At 53.3% G+C, this 17,109-nt stretch overlaps 1 protein-coding gene across 2 annotated transcripts in view; it reads right to left on the bottom strand.

Annotated features, from left to right (window-relative positions):
• Positions 1 to 745: 745 nt before the first annotated feature.
• The window catches only part of VSTM2B (V-set and transmembrane domain containing 2B), a 123,186-nt gene continuing 106,822 nt past the window's right edge, over positions 746 to 17,109 (bottom strand). For both annotated transcript variants that reach the window (XM_075326149.1, XM_075326150.1), the window contains one exon: positions 746 to 1,593. In XM_075326149.1, the coding sequence (XP_075182264.1) occupies positions 1,505 to 1,593 (89 nt within the window). In that variant the 3' untranslated portion in view covers positions 746 to 1,504. The remainder of the gene's footprint in view (positions 1,594 to 17,109) is intronic.

Here is a 17,109-nt window from a genome sequence, read left to right as displayed (position 1 = left end):
GGGGGAGCAATGAAGAGCTTTCTATCAGTCTACATGGGTGGCAATTCAGCAGCAGGGAGGAGGGACACTGAGGAGCTGTCTATTGGGTTAGTTTTGTGGCAATTCAGCAGCAGGGAGGGGGACACTGAGGAGCTGTCTATTAGGTTAGTTTTGTGGCAATTCAGCGGCAGCAGAGAGGGGGGCACTGAGGAGCTGTCTATTAGGTTAGTTTTGTGGCAATTCAGCAGTAGCAGAGAGGGGGGACACTGAGGAGCTGTCTATTGGGTTAGTTTTGTGGCAATTCAGCAGCAGGGAGGGGGACACTGAGGAGCTGTCTGTTAGGTTAGTTTTGTGGCAATTCAGCAGTAGCAGAGAGGGGGGACACTGAGGAGCTGTCTATTAGGTTAGTTTTGTGGCAATTCAGCAGCAGCAGAGAGGGGGGCACTGAGGAGCTGTCTATTAGGTTAGTTCGGCTTTGTTTCAGTAACAGCAGCAGAGAGGAGGAACTCCAAAGAGCTGTCATTCATGCAGGCTAGGTGGGCAAAGTCTTAGAATTATAGAGCCATTCTGACATGGATTTAGACAGTAAGTACTCCAGTCTCATCAGGTCTACTTTAAAATCACCTAAGAAGTATTCCGTTTATATTGGAAAATCTGGTGACCGGTCCAATTTGTTACCCGTGTGGACAGATTTAATTTATTTTTTATTTTTTTTGTTTTTTTGCACAAATTGTAGCTATTTCCGAAGTCTTTCCTGAATATAGAATATTGGTGTCTTATCTCAAAATCATTTTATTCAACTGTTATTCAGCATTATACAATACAGTTTTTTTTTTATTTTTTTGTTATAAACAAATTTTCTTTTCTTGTTTCCAATCTTTATTTAAAAATAAATATTATCGACGGTGATTAACGATGGATCTGACATGTGCCTTCCGACGAAGAAAAAAGAAATTACCGAAATTAAATAATTTAATTACAAAAAAAGGGACAAAAAAAAATAAAAAAAAAAAATTCCAAATATTAAACACATTCCAATTAAAAAATATTTTTTTGTTTTCTTTCCTGGGAGAACATTTCTGGCAACTCAATAAATTTACAGGTCATCATAAAAATAACTGATCAACAGTTCGTGCAAAAAGAACCAAAAGAATGACAACATTTTTTTTTTTTAACGGAAATGCCTGGTAAAAGTTATGGATCTTGAAGTTGTGTCCGGAAATCTTAACGGGTCAGAGACAAGACTCTTGGTTTTCGTTGGAAACTTGACTCGTCGTCTTGGGCGATTCATTTCTTATAAGTTTCTCCAAAAATATGTTTGTTTTTTTTTAATTTTTTTTTTTTTCTATTATTACATTTTCTTTTATTTTTTTTTTTTTCACCGTGAAGTATTTGCCATGCTTCATTCAGTCTTTTTTTATTTTTTTCCTGTCCTTTTCTAAATTTGCAGCTTTCGATAAGGGAGGGATTTGGATAAAGTTCCTATGGGCTGTTTGGTTGGTTCATGAGTCACAAAAATGGTCCATCAGTGGTTGAGTAATAAGAAGACGAGCTGATGAAATACCAACAGGAACGTGTAGAGGATTGGATCGCTGGCCAGATTTGGTCCTGTCCCTGCAAAACAAAGAAATAAACTGATTAGGGGTAGTTTTCTTGAGGCGCAGTACCGCCAATGACCCAACAGGTGGCAGTAGTGAGAAAGTTCAAATTTCATTGCAGCTTTGGGTGTGACTGGAGTATAATGACCAAGATCTGTACAAGATAAGTAATGCAGTTTTTGGGAATAACTTGCAAACTTGACTATCTACCCTATATCTTCAGCTTCACATCACCTTTGTGACGAACTACCACCAGATGCAACTAGTGATGGGGAAGTCAAACAAACCGTAGGTCAGGAGCCAGGAGATGAAGGAAAGGCGAAGTCAGAGTACAAGCCGAAGGTCAGAGGTGAATAGGAAGAGCAGAGAGGAAAATAGGAGGATCAGAAGAAAATAGGTGGAGCAGAGAGCAAAACGGGAGGAGCAGAGTTGAGAATTGGAGGAGCAGAGAGGAAAATGGAGGGAACAGAGGCAAATAGGAGGAGCAGACAGGAAAATGGGAGGACTAGAAATGAGAATAGGAGCAGAGAGGAAAATGGGAGGGGCAGAGGAGAATAGGAGGAGCATAGAAGGAAATGGGAGTAGCAGAAATGAGAATTTTAAGAGCAGAGAGGAAAATAGCAGGATAAAAGGCGAATAAGAGAAGCAAAGAGGAAAATGGGAGGATCAGAGGCGAATAGGAGAAGCAGAGAGGAAAACGGGAGGATCAGAAGCGAAAAGGAAGAGCAAAGAGGAAAATGGGAGGATCAGAGGCGAATAGGAGAAGCAAAGAGGAAAATGGGAGGATCAGAGGCGATTAGGAGAAGCAAAGAGGAAAATGGGAGGATCAGAGGCGATTAGGAGAAGCAAAGAGGAAAATGGGAGGATCAGAGGCGAATAGGAGAAGCAAAGAGGAAAATGGGAGGATCAGAGGCGAATAGGAGAAGCAAAGAGGAAAATGGGAGGATCAGAGGCGAATAGGAGAAGCAGAAAGGAAAATGGGAGGATCAGAGGCGAATAGGAGAAGCAGAGAGGAAAATGGGAGGATCAGAGGCGAATAGGAGAAGCAGAGAGGAAAACGGGAGGATCAGAAGCGAAAAGGAAGAGCAAAGAGGAAAATGGGAGGATCAGAGGCGAATATAAGAAGCAAAGAGGAAAATGGGAGGATCAGAGGCGAATAGGAGAAGCAGAGAGGAAAATGGGAGGATCAGAGGCGCATAGGAGAAGCAAAGAGGAAAATGGGAGGATCAGAGGCGAATATAAGAAGCAAAGAGGAAAATGGGAGGATCAGAGGCGAATAGGAGAAGCAGAAAGGAAAATGGGAGGATCAGAGGCGAATAGGAGGAGCAAGGAGGAAAATGGGAGGATCAGAGGTGAATAGGAGGAGCAAAGAGGAAAATGGGAGGAGCAGAGGCGAATAGGAGGAGCAAAGCGGATAATGGGAGGATCAGAGGTGAATAGGAGGAGCAAAGAGGAAAATAGGAGGAGCAGAGGCGAATAGGAGAGCAGAGAGGAAAATGGGAGGATCAGAGGTGAATAGGAAGAGCAGAGAGGAAAATGGGAGGATCAGAGGTGAATAGGAGAAGCAAAGAGGAAAATGGGAGGATCAGAGGTGAATAGGAGAAGCAAAGAGGAAAATGGGAGGATCAGAGGCGAATAGGAGGAGCAAAGAGGAAAATGGGAGGATCAGAGGCAAATAGGAGAAGCAGAGAGGAAAATGGGAGGATCAGAGGCGAATAGGAGAAGCAGAGAGGAAAATGGGAGGATCAGAGGCGAATAGGAGGAGCAGAGAGGAAAATGGGAGGATCAGAGGCAAATAGGAGAAGCAGAGAGGAAAATGGGAGGATCAGAGGCGAATAGGAGAAGCAGAGAGGAAAATGGGAGGATCAGAGGCGAATAGGAGGAGCAAAGAGGAAAATGGGAGGATCAGAGGCGAATAGGAGAAGCAGAGAGGAAAATGGGAGGATCAGAGGTGAATAGGAGAAGCAGAGAGGAAAATGGGAGGATCAGAGGCGAATAGGAGGAGCAGAGAGGAAAATGGGAGGATCAGAGGCGAATAGGAGAAGCAGAGAGGAAAATGGGAGGATCAGAGGCGAATAGGAGAAGCAGAGAGGAAAATGGGAGGATCAGAGGTGAATAGGAGAAGCAGAGAGGAAAATGGGAGGATCAGAGGCAATTAGGAGAAGCAGAGAGGAAAATGGGAGGATCAGAGGCGAATAGGAGAAGCAGAGAGGAAAATGGGAGGATCAGAGGTGAATAGGAGAAGCAGAGAGGAAAATGGGAGGATCAGAGGTGAATAGGAGAAGCAGAGAGGAAAATGGGAGGATCAGAGGTGAATAGGAGGAGCAAAGAGGAAAATGGGAGGATCAGAGGCGCATAGGAGAAGCAGAGAGGAAAATGGGAGGATCAGAGGCGAATAGGAGAAGCAGAGAGGAAAACGGGAGGATCAGAAGCGAAAAGGAAGAGCAAAGAGGAAAATGGGAGGATCAGAGGCGAATAGGAGAAGCAGAGAGGAAAATGGGAGGATCAGAGGCGAATAGGAGAAGCAGAAAGGAAAATGGGAGGATCAGAGGCGAATAGGAGGAGCAAGGAGGAAAATGGGAGGATCAGAGGTGAATAGGAGGAGCAAAGAGGAAAATGGGAGGAGCAGAGGCGAATAGGAGGAGCAAAGCGGATAATGGGAGGATCAGAGGTGAATAGGAGGAGCAAAGAGGAAAATAGGAGGAGCAGAGGCGAATAGGAGAGCAGAGAGGAAAATGGGAGGATCAGAGGTGAATAGGAAGAGCAGAGAGGAAAATGGGAGGATCAGAGGTGAATAGGAGAAGCAAAGAGGAAAATGGGAGGATCAGAGGTGAATAGGAGAAGCAAAGAGGAAAATGGGAGGATCAGAGGCGAATAGGAGGAGCAAAGAGGAAAATGGGAGGATCAGAGGCAAATAGGAGAAGCAGAGAGGAAAATGGGAGGATCAGAGGCGAATAGGAGAAGCAGAGAGGAAAATGGGAGGATCAGAGGCGAATAGGAGGAGCAGAGAGGAAAATGGGAGGATCAGAGGCAAATAGGAGAAGCAGAGAGGAAAATGGGAGGATCAGAGGCGAATAGGAGAAGCAGAGAGGAAAATGGGAGGATCAGAGGCGAATAGGAGAAGCAGAGAGGAAAATGGGAGGATCAGAGGTGAATAGGAGAAGCAGAGAGGAAAATGGGAGGATCAGAGGCGAATAGGAGGAGCAAAGAGGAAAATGGGAGGATCAGAGGCGAATAGGAGAAGCAGAGAGGAAAATGGGAGGATCAGAGGTGAATAGGAGAAGCAGAGAGGAAAATGGGAGGATCAGAGGCGAATAGGAGGAGCAGAGAGGAAAATGGGAGGATCAGAGGCGAATAGGAGAAGCAGAGAGGAAAATGGGAGGATCAGAGGCGAATAGGAGAAGCAGAGAGGAAAATGGGAGGATCAGAGGCGATTAGGAGAAGCAGAGAGGAAAATGGGAGGATCAGAGGCGAATAGGAGAAGCAGAGAGGAAAATGGGAGGATCAGAGGTGAATAGGAGAAGCAGAGAGGAAAATGGGAGGATCAGAGGTGAATAGGAGGAGCAAAGAGGAAAATGGGAGGATCAGAGGCGCAAAGGAGAAGCAGAGAGGAAAATGGGAGGATCAGAGGCGAATAGGAGAAGCAGAGAGGAAAACGGGAGGATCAGAAGCGAAAAGGAAGAGCAAAGAGGAAAATGGGAGGATCAGAGGAGATTAGGAGGAGCAAAGAGGAAAATGGGAGGATCGGAGGCGAATAGGAGGAGCAGAGAGGAAAATGGGAGGATCAGAGGTGAATAGGAGAAGCAGAGAGGAAAATGGGAGGATCAGAGGCGAATAGGAGGAGCAGAGAGGAAAATGGGAGGATCAGAGGCGAATAGGAGAAGCAGAGAGGAAAATGGGAGGATCAGAGGCGAATAGGAGAAGCAGAGAGGAAAATGGGAGGATCAGAGGCGAATAGGAGAAGCAGAGAGGAAAATGGGAGGATCAGAGGTGAATAGGAGAAGCAGAGAGGAAAATGGGAGGATCAGAGGTGAATAGGAGGAGCAAAGAGGAAAATGGGAGGATCAGAGGCGCATAGGAGAAGCAGAGAGGAAAATGGGAGGATCAGAGGCGAATAGGAGAAGCAGAGAGGAAAACGGGAGGATCAGAAGCGAAAAGGAAGAGCAAAGAGGAAAATGGGAGGATCAGAGGCGAATATAAGAAGCAAAGAGGAAAATGGGAGGATCAGAGGCGAATAGGAGAAGCAGAGAGGAAAATGGGAGGATCAGAGGCGCATAGGAGAAGCAAAGAGGAAAATGGGAGGATCAGAGGCGAATATAAGAAGCAAAGAGGAAAATGGGAGGATCAGAGGCGAATAGGAGAAGCAGAAAGGAAAATGGGAGGATAAGAGGCGAAGAGGAGAAGCAGAGAGGAAAATGGGAGGATCAGAGGCGAATAGGAGGAGCAAAGCGGAAAATGGGAGGATCAGAGGTGAATAGGAGGAGCAAGGAGGAAAATGGGAGGATCAGAGGTGAATAGGAGGAGCAAAGAGGAAAATGGGAGGAGCAGAGGCGAATAGGAGGAGCAAAGCGGATAATGGGAGGATCAGAGGTGAATAGGAGGAGCAAAGAGGAAAATGGGAGGAGCAGAGGCGAATAGGAGAGCAGAGAGGAAAATGGGAGGATCAGAGGTGAATAGGAAGAGCAGAGAGGAAAATGGGAGGATCAGAGGCGAATAGGAGAAGCAGAGAGGAAAATGGGAGGATCAGAGGCGAATAGGAGAAGCAGAGAGGAAAATGGGAGGATCAGAGGTGAATAGGAGAAGCAAAGAGGAAAATGAGAGGATTAGAGGCGATTAGGAGAAGCAAAGAGGAAAATGGGAGGATCAGAGGTGAATAGGAGAAGCAAAGAGGAAAATGGGAGGATCAGAGGCGAATAGGAGGAGCAAAGAGGAAAATGGGAGGATCAGAGGCAAATAGGAGAAGCAGAGAGGAAAATGGGAGGATCAGAGGCGAATAGGAGAAGCAGAGAGGAAAATGGGAGGATCAGAGGCGAATAGGAGGAGCAGAGAGGAAAATGGGAGGATCAGAGGCAAATAGGAGAAGCAGAGAGGAAAATGGGAGGATCAGAGGCGAATAGGAGAAGCAGAGAGGAAAATGGGAGGATCAGAGGCGAATAGGAGGAGCAAAGAGGAAAATGGGAGGATCAGAGGCGAATAGGAGAAGCAGAGAGGAAAATGGGAGGATCAGAGGTGAATAGGAGAAGCAGAGAGGAAAATGGGAGGATCAGAGGCGAATAGGAGGAGCAGAGAGGAAAATGGGAGGATCAGAGGTGAATAGGAGAAGCAGAGAGGAAAATGGGAGGATCAGAGGCGAATAGGAGGAGAAAAGAGGAAAATGGGAGGATCGGAGGCGAATAGGAGAAGCAGAGAGGAAAATGGGAGGATCAGAGGTGAATAGGAGAAGCAGAGAGGAAAATGGGAGGATCAGAGGCGAATAGGAGAAGCAGAGAGGAAAATGGGAGGATCAGAGGCGATTAGGAGAAGCAGAGAGGAAAATGGGAGGATCAGAGGCGAATAGGAGAAGCAGAGAGGAAAATGGGAGGATCAGAGGTGAATAGGAGAAGCAGAGAGGAAAATGGGAGGATCAGAGGTGAATAGGAGAAGCAGAGAGGAAAATGGGAGGATCAGAGGCGATTAGGAGAAGCAGAGAGGAAAATGGGAGGATCAGAGGCGAATAGGAAGAGCAGAGAGGAAAATGGGAGGATCAGAGGCGAATAGGAGAGCAGAGAGGAAAATGGGAGGATCAGAGGCGAATAGGAGAAGCAAAGAGGAAAATGGGAGGATCAGAGGCGAATAGGAGAAGCAGAGAGGAAAATGGGAGGATCAGAGGTGAATAGGAGAAGCAGAGAGGAAAATGGGAGGATCAGAGGCGATTAGGAGAAGCAGAGAGGAAAATGGGAGGATCAGAGGCGAATAGGAGAAGCAGAGAGGAAAATGGGAGGATCAGAGGTGAATAGGAGAAGCAGAGAGGAAAATGGGAGGATCAGAGGCGAATAGGAGAAGCAGAGAGGAAAATGGGAGGATCAGAGGTGAATAGGAGAAGCAGAGAGGAAAATGGGAGGATCAGAGATGAATAGGAGGAGCAAAGAGGAAAATGGGAGGATCAGAGGCGAATAGGAGAAGCAGAGAGGAAAATGGGAGGATCAGAGGCAAATAGGAGAAGCAGAGAGGAAAATGGGAGGATCAGAGGCGAATAGGAGAAGCAGAGAGGAAAATGGGAGGATCAGAGGCGAATAGGAGAAGAAGAGAGGAAAATGGAAGGATCAGAGGCGATTAGGAGGAGCAGAGAGGAAAATGGAAGGATCAGAGGCAAATAGGAGAAGAAAAGAGTAAAATGGGAGGATCAGAGGAGATTAGGAGGAGCAGAGAGGAAAATGGGAGGATCAGAGGCGAATAGGAGAAGAAAAGAGTAAAATGGGAGGATCAGAGGCGAATAGGAGAAGCAGAGAGGAAAATGAGAGGATCAGAGGCGAATAGGAGGAGCAGAGAGGAAAATGGGAGGATCAGAGTGTTACGAAACGGCGGCGCCATAGCCGCAAGCAGCCTGCTGTGGTTCCTGTTGCGCCCAGGCGCCGGCTGCCGTTCTTGGCCGTGCCTCGGGTCGTCCAGTTGGCTGCTCCTTCCATCACGTCTAAGTGTGGAGAGGCGGCTAGTGCGCATGCGCGCGCCAATTTACCCCAACCAGAGCCTAAGTCCAGTGTTTCGCCTAGTGAGCATGCTCAGCCTGATAGTGCCATTTCTGAGACTAAGTCCTCAGTTCAGGCTACTGAGCATGCTCCAACAATTAACCCTAACCGCCTCTTTGCACAGGTACTTGGACTTCATGCTGTGTCTAAGTTCTGGGATGTGCCTACTGAGCATGCTCAGGCAGATAGTCTGCTTTCTGAGCCTGTTGTTCAGGCTACTGAGCATGCTCAGGCACTTAGTGCATCAGAGGCTAGGTCCGGTAAGGACCTCACTGAGCATGTCCGTGAGGTGGCAGGCCCTGATAGGGCAGAGGATGTCAGGTGTCCTGATGAAGTGGCCACTCCGGACTGGTTCGCAGAGGCCCGCCCCTATGATCTGGCACCTCACCATTGGTTGTCAGACGATGACTGGTGAAGTGTTTGGGGCGTGGCTGCCATGAGGTCATCAATGACGTGGCGGTTCCGGATAGGTCGCTGGTGACGTCACTGATGACATGGCATTCTGCTATTGGACCTTGGTAGTTCCACCCTGGGTTTGGGGTGGACCCAGGTTATAAAAGGGGCTGGCGACAACATGGAGGTGCGCAGTCTTTACTTAGAGTTCATGGTGGCATAAGCCTTGTTGGAAGCGGTAGGTAGGGCTAGGCGAACGGTGCCTGTCACGCCAAGATTCGTGGCTCAGCACATGAGGGTCAGGCGCCGTGCTTCCTTGTTGCCGTTCCAGTAGTGCTACAGCAGTCCAGTGGCGTTAACTGGATTGCGGCTGCTGTGTTCCTTGTCCGTTTGTGCGTCCTACACACATGGACAGCATACCTGCTGCGTCACCTGTCCAAGAGTGCCCTCTACGCACACGGACAGCATACCTGCTCGGCCACCGGTCCGAGAGTGCCCTCTACGCGCACGGTCAGCGTATTCCAAAACCCCTGTGGAGTTAACAGGGTGTTCCTGGATTGGGTGTCTGAACCCTATTTCCCTCCTCGGCTTCCCAGTCAAATGCTACTGGAGTGACTACCTGGTCTGTCGTGTCCTTCACACACGTGGCCAGTCGAGTGGTGACCAGAAACGCTAATCGGAGGACCGCTCGGTCTGACGTGTCTACACACGTGGCCGACAGGGCGCTGTCGCAGCGGTCTTCTCGGTCAGCGCTACTGGTCACCACCCGGCCTGACGTGTTCTCTTCACACGTGGTCGTAGTAGCGCCCGCTCCACCGAAACGCTAACTGGGTTGTCGTCCGGTCTGACGTGTCCTCTACAAACATGACCGGTTCCCTGGGTTATCTCAGACCCATCCAGCTCTATAGTCTCTGCCTAACCCACAGGGTGCCAGCAGCACCATTACTATCTGGAGCACGGTGGGCCCCGACTGGCGATTGGGATATATACCCCCTGGTCCTAATCTGCCGGTCCCCCCCCGTAACACAGAGGCAAATAGGAGAAGAAAAGAGGAAAATGGGAGGATCAGAGGCGAATAGGAGAAGCAGAGTGGAAAATGGGAGGATCAGAGGCGAATAGGAGAAGCAGAGAGGAAAATGGGAGGATCAGAGGCGAATAGGAGGAGCAAAGAGGAAAATGGGAGGATCAGAGGCGAATAGGAGAAGCAAAGAGGAAAATGGGAGGATCAGAGGCGAATAGGAAGAGCAAAGAGGAAAATGGGAGGATCAGAGGCGAATAGGAGAAGTGTGTCGCCCTGGGCAAGCCAGGGGACACAGGTCACACACCACCACACCCTACATCCCAGCTAGGAACACCACAGCTAACCACAAATCCTTGTTGCCTTCCTCCAGAGGCTGCTGATTCACACCAGGGGGTGGGCCAGGCGGTTGGCTCCGCCCACCGAGGAGGTCACAGCTCTGGAGGCGGGAGAAACCAGGCAGATAGCTCAGGGAGGAGCAGGAGTGAGGAGCTAAGTGGAGGAGTAAACAAGAAGTGAAAGTAGAAAAGTGGTAAAGGAGGAAAGCAAGTGAGGTGACAAGAAGGAAGGAAAGCCTGAAGGGTCCAGCTTTGTGTAGGGCCAGGTCAGCAAGGTCAGCAACGGCGGTGACTGTCTGGAGGGGGACCGTTTGGAAGTTCCTGGAAGGACCCCGTTGGCTGTGTGCCCGGCGGTCTGGAGCAGTGTTCCGAAGGACAGTCAGCACCAGGGCAGGGGCCTATCGGACCCCGGCAAGGCTTGGAGTCGCCATAATTTGCCGAATCCGTCAGTGAAGGGGACGTAGATCCCCCAACAACCAAGTCCCGATTGAAGGCAACAGCCCAGCCAGTATAGAAGAGACACCGCCTCCGCCAAGGCACCAGTTTCTTAGGGCCAGCGCCTGCGGGCAAAGAGTAGAGCTCCCCCGGTCCAGCTTGAAGCCGGGGAGCGGGTTACCGGTGGGGACCCATCGCAACCAACAAGTACACCAAGGTGCAAGGAAAAGGGACATCACCGTCACCTACTGGGAGAGCAAGTGCAGCCGTCCGTGGGACCGTCTATCCAGCCGTTTGGTTTACCGTAAAAACTGTGTCACGTCTCAGGCTGAGTGAGTACCACAGTGCCGCAAGGCACAGCGCTGCCCCCCGCGTCCCTGCGCCCACCAGGCCCTGCACCTCCATCCCCATCACCGGGCCCCGGGATCACCAACCCCTACCCACGGAGGGGCAACACAACACCTGGCTGCTCCACATCACCATCCCCGGGAGCCCCATATAGAGCAGCGGTGGTGAAATCACCACAACCGTGGGTGGCGTCACGGACAATAATCATCCCCACACCCAACAAACTCCCTTTCACTCACGGGCGAGGAGTGCCATTCGAGGAACCCCCGGGATCCGGCCCACCGCTCGAGCCACCACTGAGCAGCAGCCGCCGGACCCGAGCAGAAGGGGTGAGCGTAGTGTGCTGACACCCTCCTCCCCGCCCGCGACAACTTGGCGTCACGAACAGGATCTTACCGCTCTGCCGTCTGGTAGAGGTGCGCCTTGTTACCGCCGGAGACATCTGGCAGAAAAATTTCAGAAGCCGCCATCTTTGGCGCGAAAAGTTCCCGCTCGAGCGTCTTCTCGAGCAGTAGAGGCGCGAAGGCCAAAACCCCGCCCCGAGAGAGGAGGGGCCGGAAAGAGCTAAGGGGGACGCGATGGCGGCTGGACGCATGTAGCTGCGGCTATAAAAGCAGGGATGCCAGGACTCTGCAAACATACCGTTCCTGGAAGAGAAAGCCATCATGTGGATGCCGTCCCGCGACACCGTAGCCCCCGCGCCTGGAACCGCGGCGTGGGTGGAAATCCGAACCGCGCAGCTCTACCAAAGGCTGCAGGTCAAGATGCAGCTCCTCATGGAGGAGTGGGAGGCCGACATGGCGGATGTTATAGCCACCGTGCGGAGACGCGAGGAGGAGGCGGAGAAAGGGAGGGTGAGTGACCCACGTCCCGATGCCCTTGAAGGGCCGGTCATCGCGGCTGTGGGGCCCGGTCCAAGCCCTCTCCCCCCGCTGCCTCCCTCGCCACCCGTCCCGGAGGCCGTGACCCCCGCCACTAGGCCTGCTACCACCGCAACCGGTAGCAGTACCCAGCGTCCCCGCCCAGGCGGGCCGACCTGTAGCCGGAGCCCGCGGCATACCGGAGGTGTTACCGTGGAAGACTCCGAAAGTGGAACCGGAGGCATCCCCCGAGAAGTTCCCCGAGCCGGAGCCGATGACCCGCTCCGAGCCGAAGGCCCAGCAGCGGAAAGCCCCTATGCCCATCCCCCACACCTCGGCTGAGGTAGCGCCGGGTTGTTTCTGCAAGGCAGCGCCCAAGGCCAAGACACCGCGGGACATGCCGCCCAGAGTCCTGACAGTGGGCAACGTCCAGGATGTCCCGCGGGGCCCGACCCGTGCGCCGGCGCTGGCGGCAGCGCCGTATTGGAATAGGGAGCCGGTACTGCTGGGCCTGGAGATCGCCGAGAGGGAGCGGAAGAAGGCCGAGCTGGTGGCCCGAGCTATCCGAGAGAAAGAAAGTCTCCGCCAGGCCACGTTCCGTGTCCGGGGCCCGTTGTACGAGGGGCAGGTGAGGCGGTTTGATGTCCGCCGGGGCTACGGGTTCATATACGAGCCGGGCCTGGAGGCCGAGGTGTTTGTAGCCCGGCGGGATGTGAATGCCCACCTGCCTGAGGAGCATCCCGGCCGCAACCTAATGCCGGGAGACCTTGTTCGGTACACCCGACACTGCGGAGAGAGGGGGTGGTTTGCCCTGGATGTGAAGCTGAGGGGCAGCCAAGAGAGCAGAGTGAGCCCTGCACCCCCTCCCTCGGATGAAGCCGAGGGCCTGCAGTAGGGCAGCGGAGCACCGTTGTCCAGTCCCCGTTGGGACCACCATTTTGTTGTTTGAAAAGTTTAAAAAGTTTGAAAGAATGATAAGAAAATGATGATGACCGAAGTTTCACCTGATTACCGTGATTTGCAACCGGCTGGAGCCGGCACCGTTGTCCCCGTGGGGACCGTTTAAAGTTTTTGCATGGGAACTATCCATGGACAAGCCCGTGAACTTGCAGGGCAACCACAAACGTTAGTGGCTTGTAAATATGTTGTTTACCGTTACCGGTTTCCGCGATGCCGCCTCCGGAGAGGCAGGTTGGAGGGAGGGCCCTGAGCAGAGCAGGCTAGGGCCCAGCCACCAAAGGAACCGGTGGCTACCCTCTGGAGGGAAGGACAGATCCCGCTCGGGTACCGTGTGCTGGACTGTGGGTCAAGGGGTGCTGCCTAGGTTTTAGGGGCAGCATCAGGGCCAGGTTGCTTGGGTGGGAGAGAGCGGAAACCGTAACCGTAAACCGTTTACAACGTTAAAAGAAATGTGCCTCCCGTCTTGGGAAGAGTTATTATTAAAAATGTAAATATGTTATATCATTATGTTATCTTTTTCAGAAAAATAAAACCGGTGTTGGACGGCAGCCCGCGGACGGTCTGCATTTTGCTAAGGGGGAATGTGTCGCCCTGGGCAAGCCAGGGGACACAGGTCACACACCACCACACCCTACATCCCAGCTAGGAACACCACAGCTAACCACAAATCCTTGTTGCCTTCCTCCAGAGGCTGCTGATTCACACCAGGGGGTGGGCCAGGCGGTTGGCTCCGCCCACCGAGGAGGTTACAGCTCTGGAGGCGGGAGAAACCAGGCAGATAGCTCAGGGAGGAGCAGGAGTGAGGAGCTAAGTGGAGGAGTAAACAAGAAGTGAAAGTAGAAAAGTGGTAAAGGAGGAAAGCAAGTGAGGTGACAAGAAGGAAGGAAAGCCTGAAGGGTCCAGCTTTGTGTAGGGCCAGGTCAGCAAGGTCAGCAACGGCGGTGACTGTCTGGAGGGGGACCGTTTGGAAGTTCCTGGAAGGACTCCGTTGGCTGTGTGCCCGGCGGTCTGGAGCAGTGTTCCGAAGGACAGTCAGCACCAGGGCAGGGGCCTCTCGGACCCCGGCAAGGCTTGGAGTCGCCATAATTTGCCGAATCCGTCAGTGAAGGGAACGTAGATCCCCCAACAACCAAGTCCCGATTGAAGGCAACAGCCCAGCCAGTATAGAAGAGACACCGCCACCGCTAAGGCACCAGTTTCTTAGGGCCAGCGCCTGCGGGCAAAGAGTAGAGCTCCCCCGGTCCAGCTTGAAGCCGGGGAGCGGGTTACCGGTGGGGACCCATCGCAACCAACAAGTACACCAAGGTGCAAGGAAAAGGGACATCACCGTCACCTACTGGGAGAGCAAGTGCAGCCGTCCGTGGGACCATCTATCCAGCCGTTTGGTTTACCGTAAAAACTGTGTCACGTCTCAGGCTGAGTGAGTACCACAGTGCCGCAAGGCACAGCGCTGCCCCCCGCGTCCCTGCGCCCACCAGGCCCTGCACCTCCATCCCCATCACCGGGCCCCGGGATCACCAACCCCTACCCACGGAGGGGCAACACAACACCTGGCTGCTCCGCATCACCATCCCCGGGAGCCCCGTATAGAGCAGCGGTGGTGAAATCACCACAACCGTGGGTGGCGTCACGGACAATAATCATCCCCACACCCAACAAACTCCCTTTCACTCACGGGCGAGGAGTGCCATTCGAGGAACCCCCGGGATCCGGCCCACCGCTCGAGCCACCACTGAGCAGCAGCCGCCGGACCCGAGCAGAAGGGGTGAGCGTAGTGTGCTGACACCCTCCTCCCCGCCCGCGACAACTTGGCGTCACGAACAGGATCTTACCGCTCTGCCGTCTGGTAGAGGTGCGCCTTGTTACCGCCGGAGACATCTGGCAGAAAAATTTCAGAAGCCGCCATCTTTGGCGCGAAAAGTTCCCGCTCGAGCGTCTTCTCGAGCAGTAGAGGCGCGAAGGCCAAAACCCCGCCCCGAGAGAGGAGGGGCCGGAAAGAGCTAAGGGGGACGCGATGGCGGCTGGACGCATGTAGCTGCGGCTATAAAAGCAGGGATGCCAGGACTCTGCAAACATACCGTTCCTGGAAGAGAAAGCCATCATGTGGATGCCGTCCCGCGACACCGTAGCCCCCGCGCCTGGAACCGCGGCGTGGGTGGAAATCCGAACCGCGCAGCTCTACCAAAGGCTGCAGGTCAAGATGCAGCTCCTCATGGAGGAGTGGGAGGCCGACATGGCGGATGTTATAGCCACCGTGCGGAGACGCGAGGAGGAGGCGGAGAAAGGGAGGGTGAGTGACCCACGTCCCGATGCCCTTGAAGGGCCGGTCATCGCGGCTGTGGGGCCCGGTCCAAGCCCTCTCCCCCCGCTGCCTCCCTCGCCACCCGTCCCGGAGGCCGTGACCCCGCCACTAGGCCTGCTACCACCGCAACCGGTAGCAGTACCCAGCGTCCCCGCCCAGGCGGGCCGACCTGTAGCCGGAGCCCGCGGCATACCGGAGGTGTTACCGTGGAAGACTCCGAAAGTGGAACCGGAGGCATCCCCCGAGAAGTTCCCCGAGCCGGAGCCGATGACCCGCTCCGAGCCGAAGGCCCAGCAGCGGAAAGCCCCTATGCCCATCCCCCACACCTCGGCTGAGGTAGCGCCGGGTTGTTTCTGCAAGGCAGCGCCCAAGGCCAAGACACCGCGGGACATGCCGCCCAGAGTCCTGACAGTGGGCAACGTCCAGGATGTCCCGCGGGGCCCGACCCGTGCGCCGGCGCTGGCGGCAGCGCCGTATTGGAATAGGGAGCCGGTACTGCTGGGCCTGGAGATCGCCGAGAGGGAGCGGAAGAAGGCCGAGCTGGTGGCCCGAGCTATCCGAGAGAAAGAAAGTCTCCGCCAGGCCACGTTCCGTGTCCGGGGCCCGTTGTACGAGGGGCAGGTGAGGCGGTTTGATGTCCGCCGGGGCTACGGGTTCATATACGAGCCGGGCCTGGAGGCCGAGGTGTTTGTAGCCCGGCGGGATGTGAATGCCCACCTGCCTGAGGAGCATCCCGGCCGCAACCTAATGCCGGGAGACCTTGTTCGGTACACCCGACACTGCGGAGAGAGGGGGTGGTTTGCCCTGGATGTGAAGCTGAGGGGCAGCCAAGAGAGCAGAGTGAGCCCTGCACCCCCTCCCTCGGATGAAGCCGAGGGCCTGCAGTAGGGCAGCGGAGCACCGTTGTCCAGTCCCCGTTGGGACCACCATTTTGTTGTTTGAAAAGTTTAAAAAGTTTGAAAGAATGATAAGAAAATGATGATGACCGAAGTTTCACCTGATTACCGTGATTTGCAACCGGCTGGAGCCGGCACCGTTGTCCCCGTGGGGACCGTTTAAAGTTTTTGCATGGGAACTATCCATGGACAAGCCCGTGAACTTGCAGGGCAACCACAAACGTTAGTGGCTTGTAAATATGTTGTTTACCGTTACCGGTTTCCGCGATGCCGCCTCCGGAGAGGCAGGTTGGAGGGAGGGCCCTGAGCAGAGCAGGCTAGGGCCCAGCCACCAAAGGAACCGGTGGCTACCCTCTGGAGGGAAGGACAGATCCCGCTCGGGTACCGTGTGCTGGACTGTGGGTCAAGGGGTGCTGCCTAGGTTTTAGGGGCAGCATCAGGGCCAGGTTGCTTGGGTGGGAGAGAGCGGAAACCGTAACCGTAAACCGTTTACAACGTTAAAAGAAATGTGCCTCCCGTCTTGGGAAGAGTTATTATTAAAAATGTAAATATGTTATATCATTATGTTATCTTTTTCAGAAAAATAAAACCGGTGTTGGACGGCAGCCCGCGGACGGTCTGCATTTTGCTAAGGGGGAATGTGTCGCCCTGGGCAAGCCAGGGGACACAGGTCACACACCACCACACCCTACATCCCAGCTAGGAACACCACAGCTAACCACAAATCCTTGTTGCCTTCCTCCAGAGGCTGCTGATTCACACCAGGGGGTGGGCCAGGCGGTTGGCTCCGCCCACCGAGGAGGTCACAGCTCTGGAGGCGGGAGAAACCAGGCAGATAGCTCAGGGAGGAGCAGGAGTGAGGAGCTAAGTGGAGGAGTAAACAAGAAGTGAAAGTAGAAAAGTGGTAAAGGAGGAAAGCAAGTGAGGTGACAAGAAGGAAGGAAAGCCTGAAGGGTCCAGCTTTGTGTAGGGCCAGGTCAGCAAGGTCAGCAACGGCGGTGACTGTCTGGAGGGGGACCGTTTGGAAGTTCCTGGAAGGACTCCGTTGGCTGTGTGCCCGGCGGTCTGGAGCAGTGTTCCGAAGGACAGTCAGCACCAGGGCAGGGGCCTCTCGGACCCCGGCAAGGCTTGGAGTCGCCATAATTTGCCGAATCCGTCAGTGAAGGGAACGTAGATCCCCCAACAACCAAGTCCCGATTGAAGGCAACAGCCCAGCCAGTATAGAAGAGACACCGCCACCGCTAAGGCACCAGTTTC

Source organism: Anomaloglossus baeobatrachus, chromosome 10 (assembly GCF_048569485.1).
Source record: "Anomaloglossus baeobatrachus isolate aAnoBae1 chromosome 10, aAnoBae1.hap1, whole genome shotgun sequence".
NCBI lineage: Eukaryota > Metazoa > Chordata > Amphibia > Anura > Aromobatidae > Anomaloglossus > Anomaloglossus baeobatrachus.
This window is presented reverse-complemented; position numbering and strand designations above follow the sequence as displayed.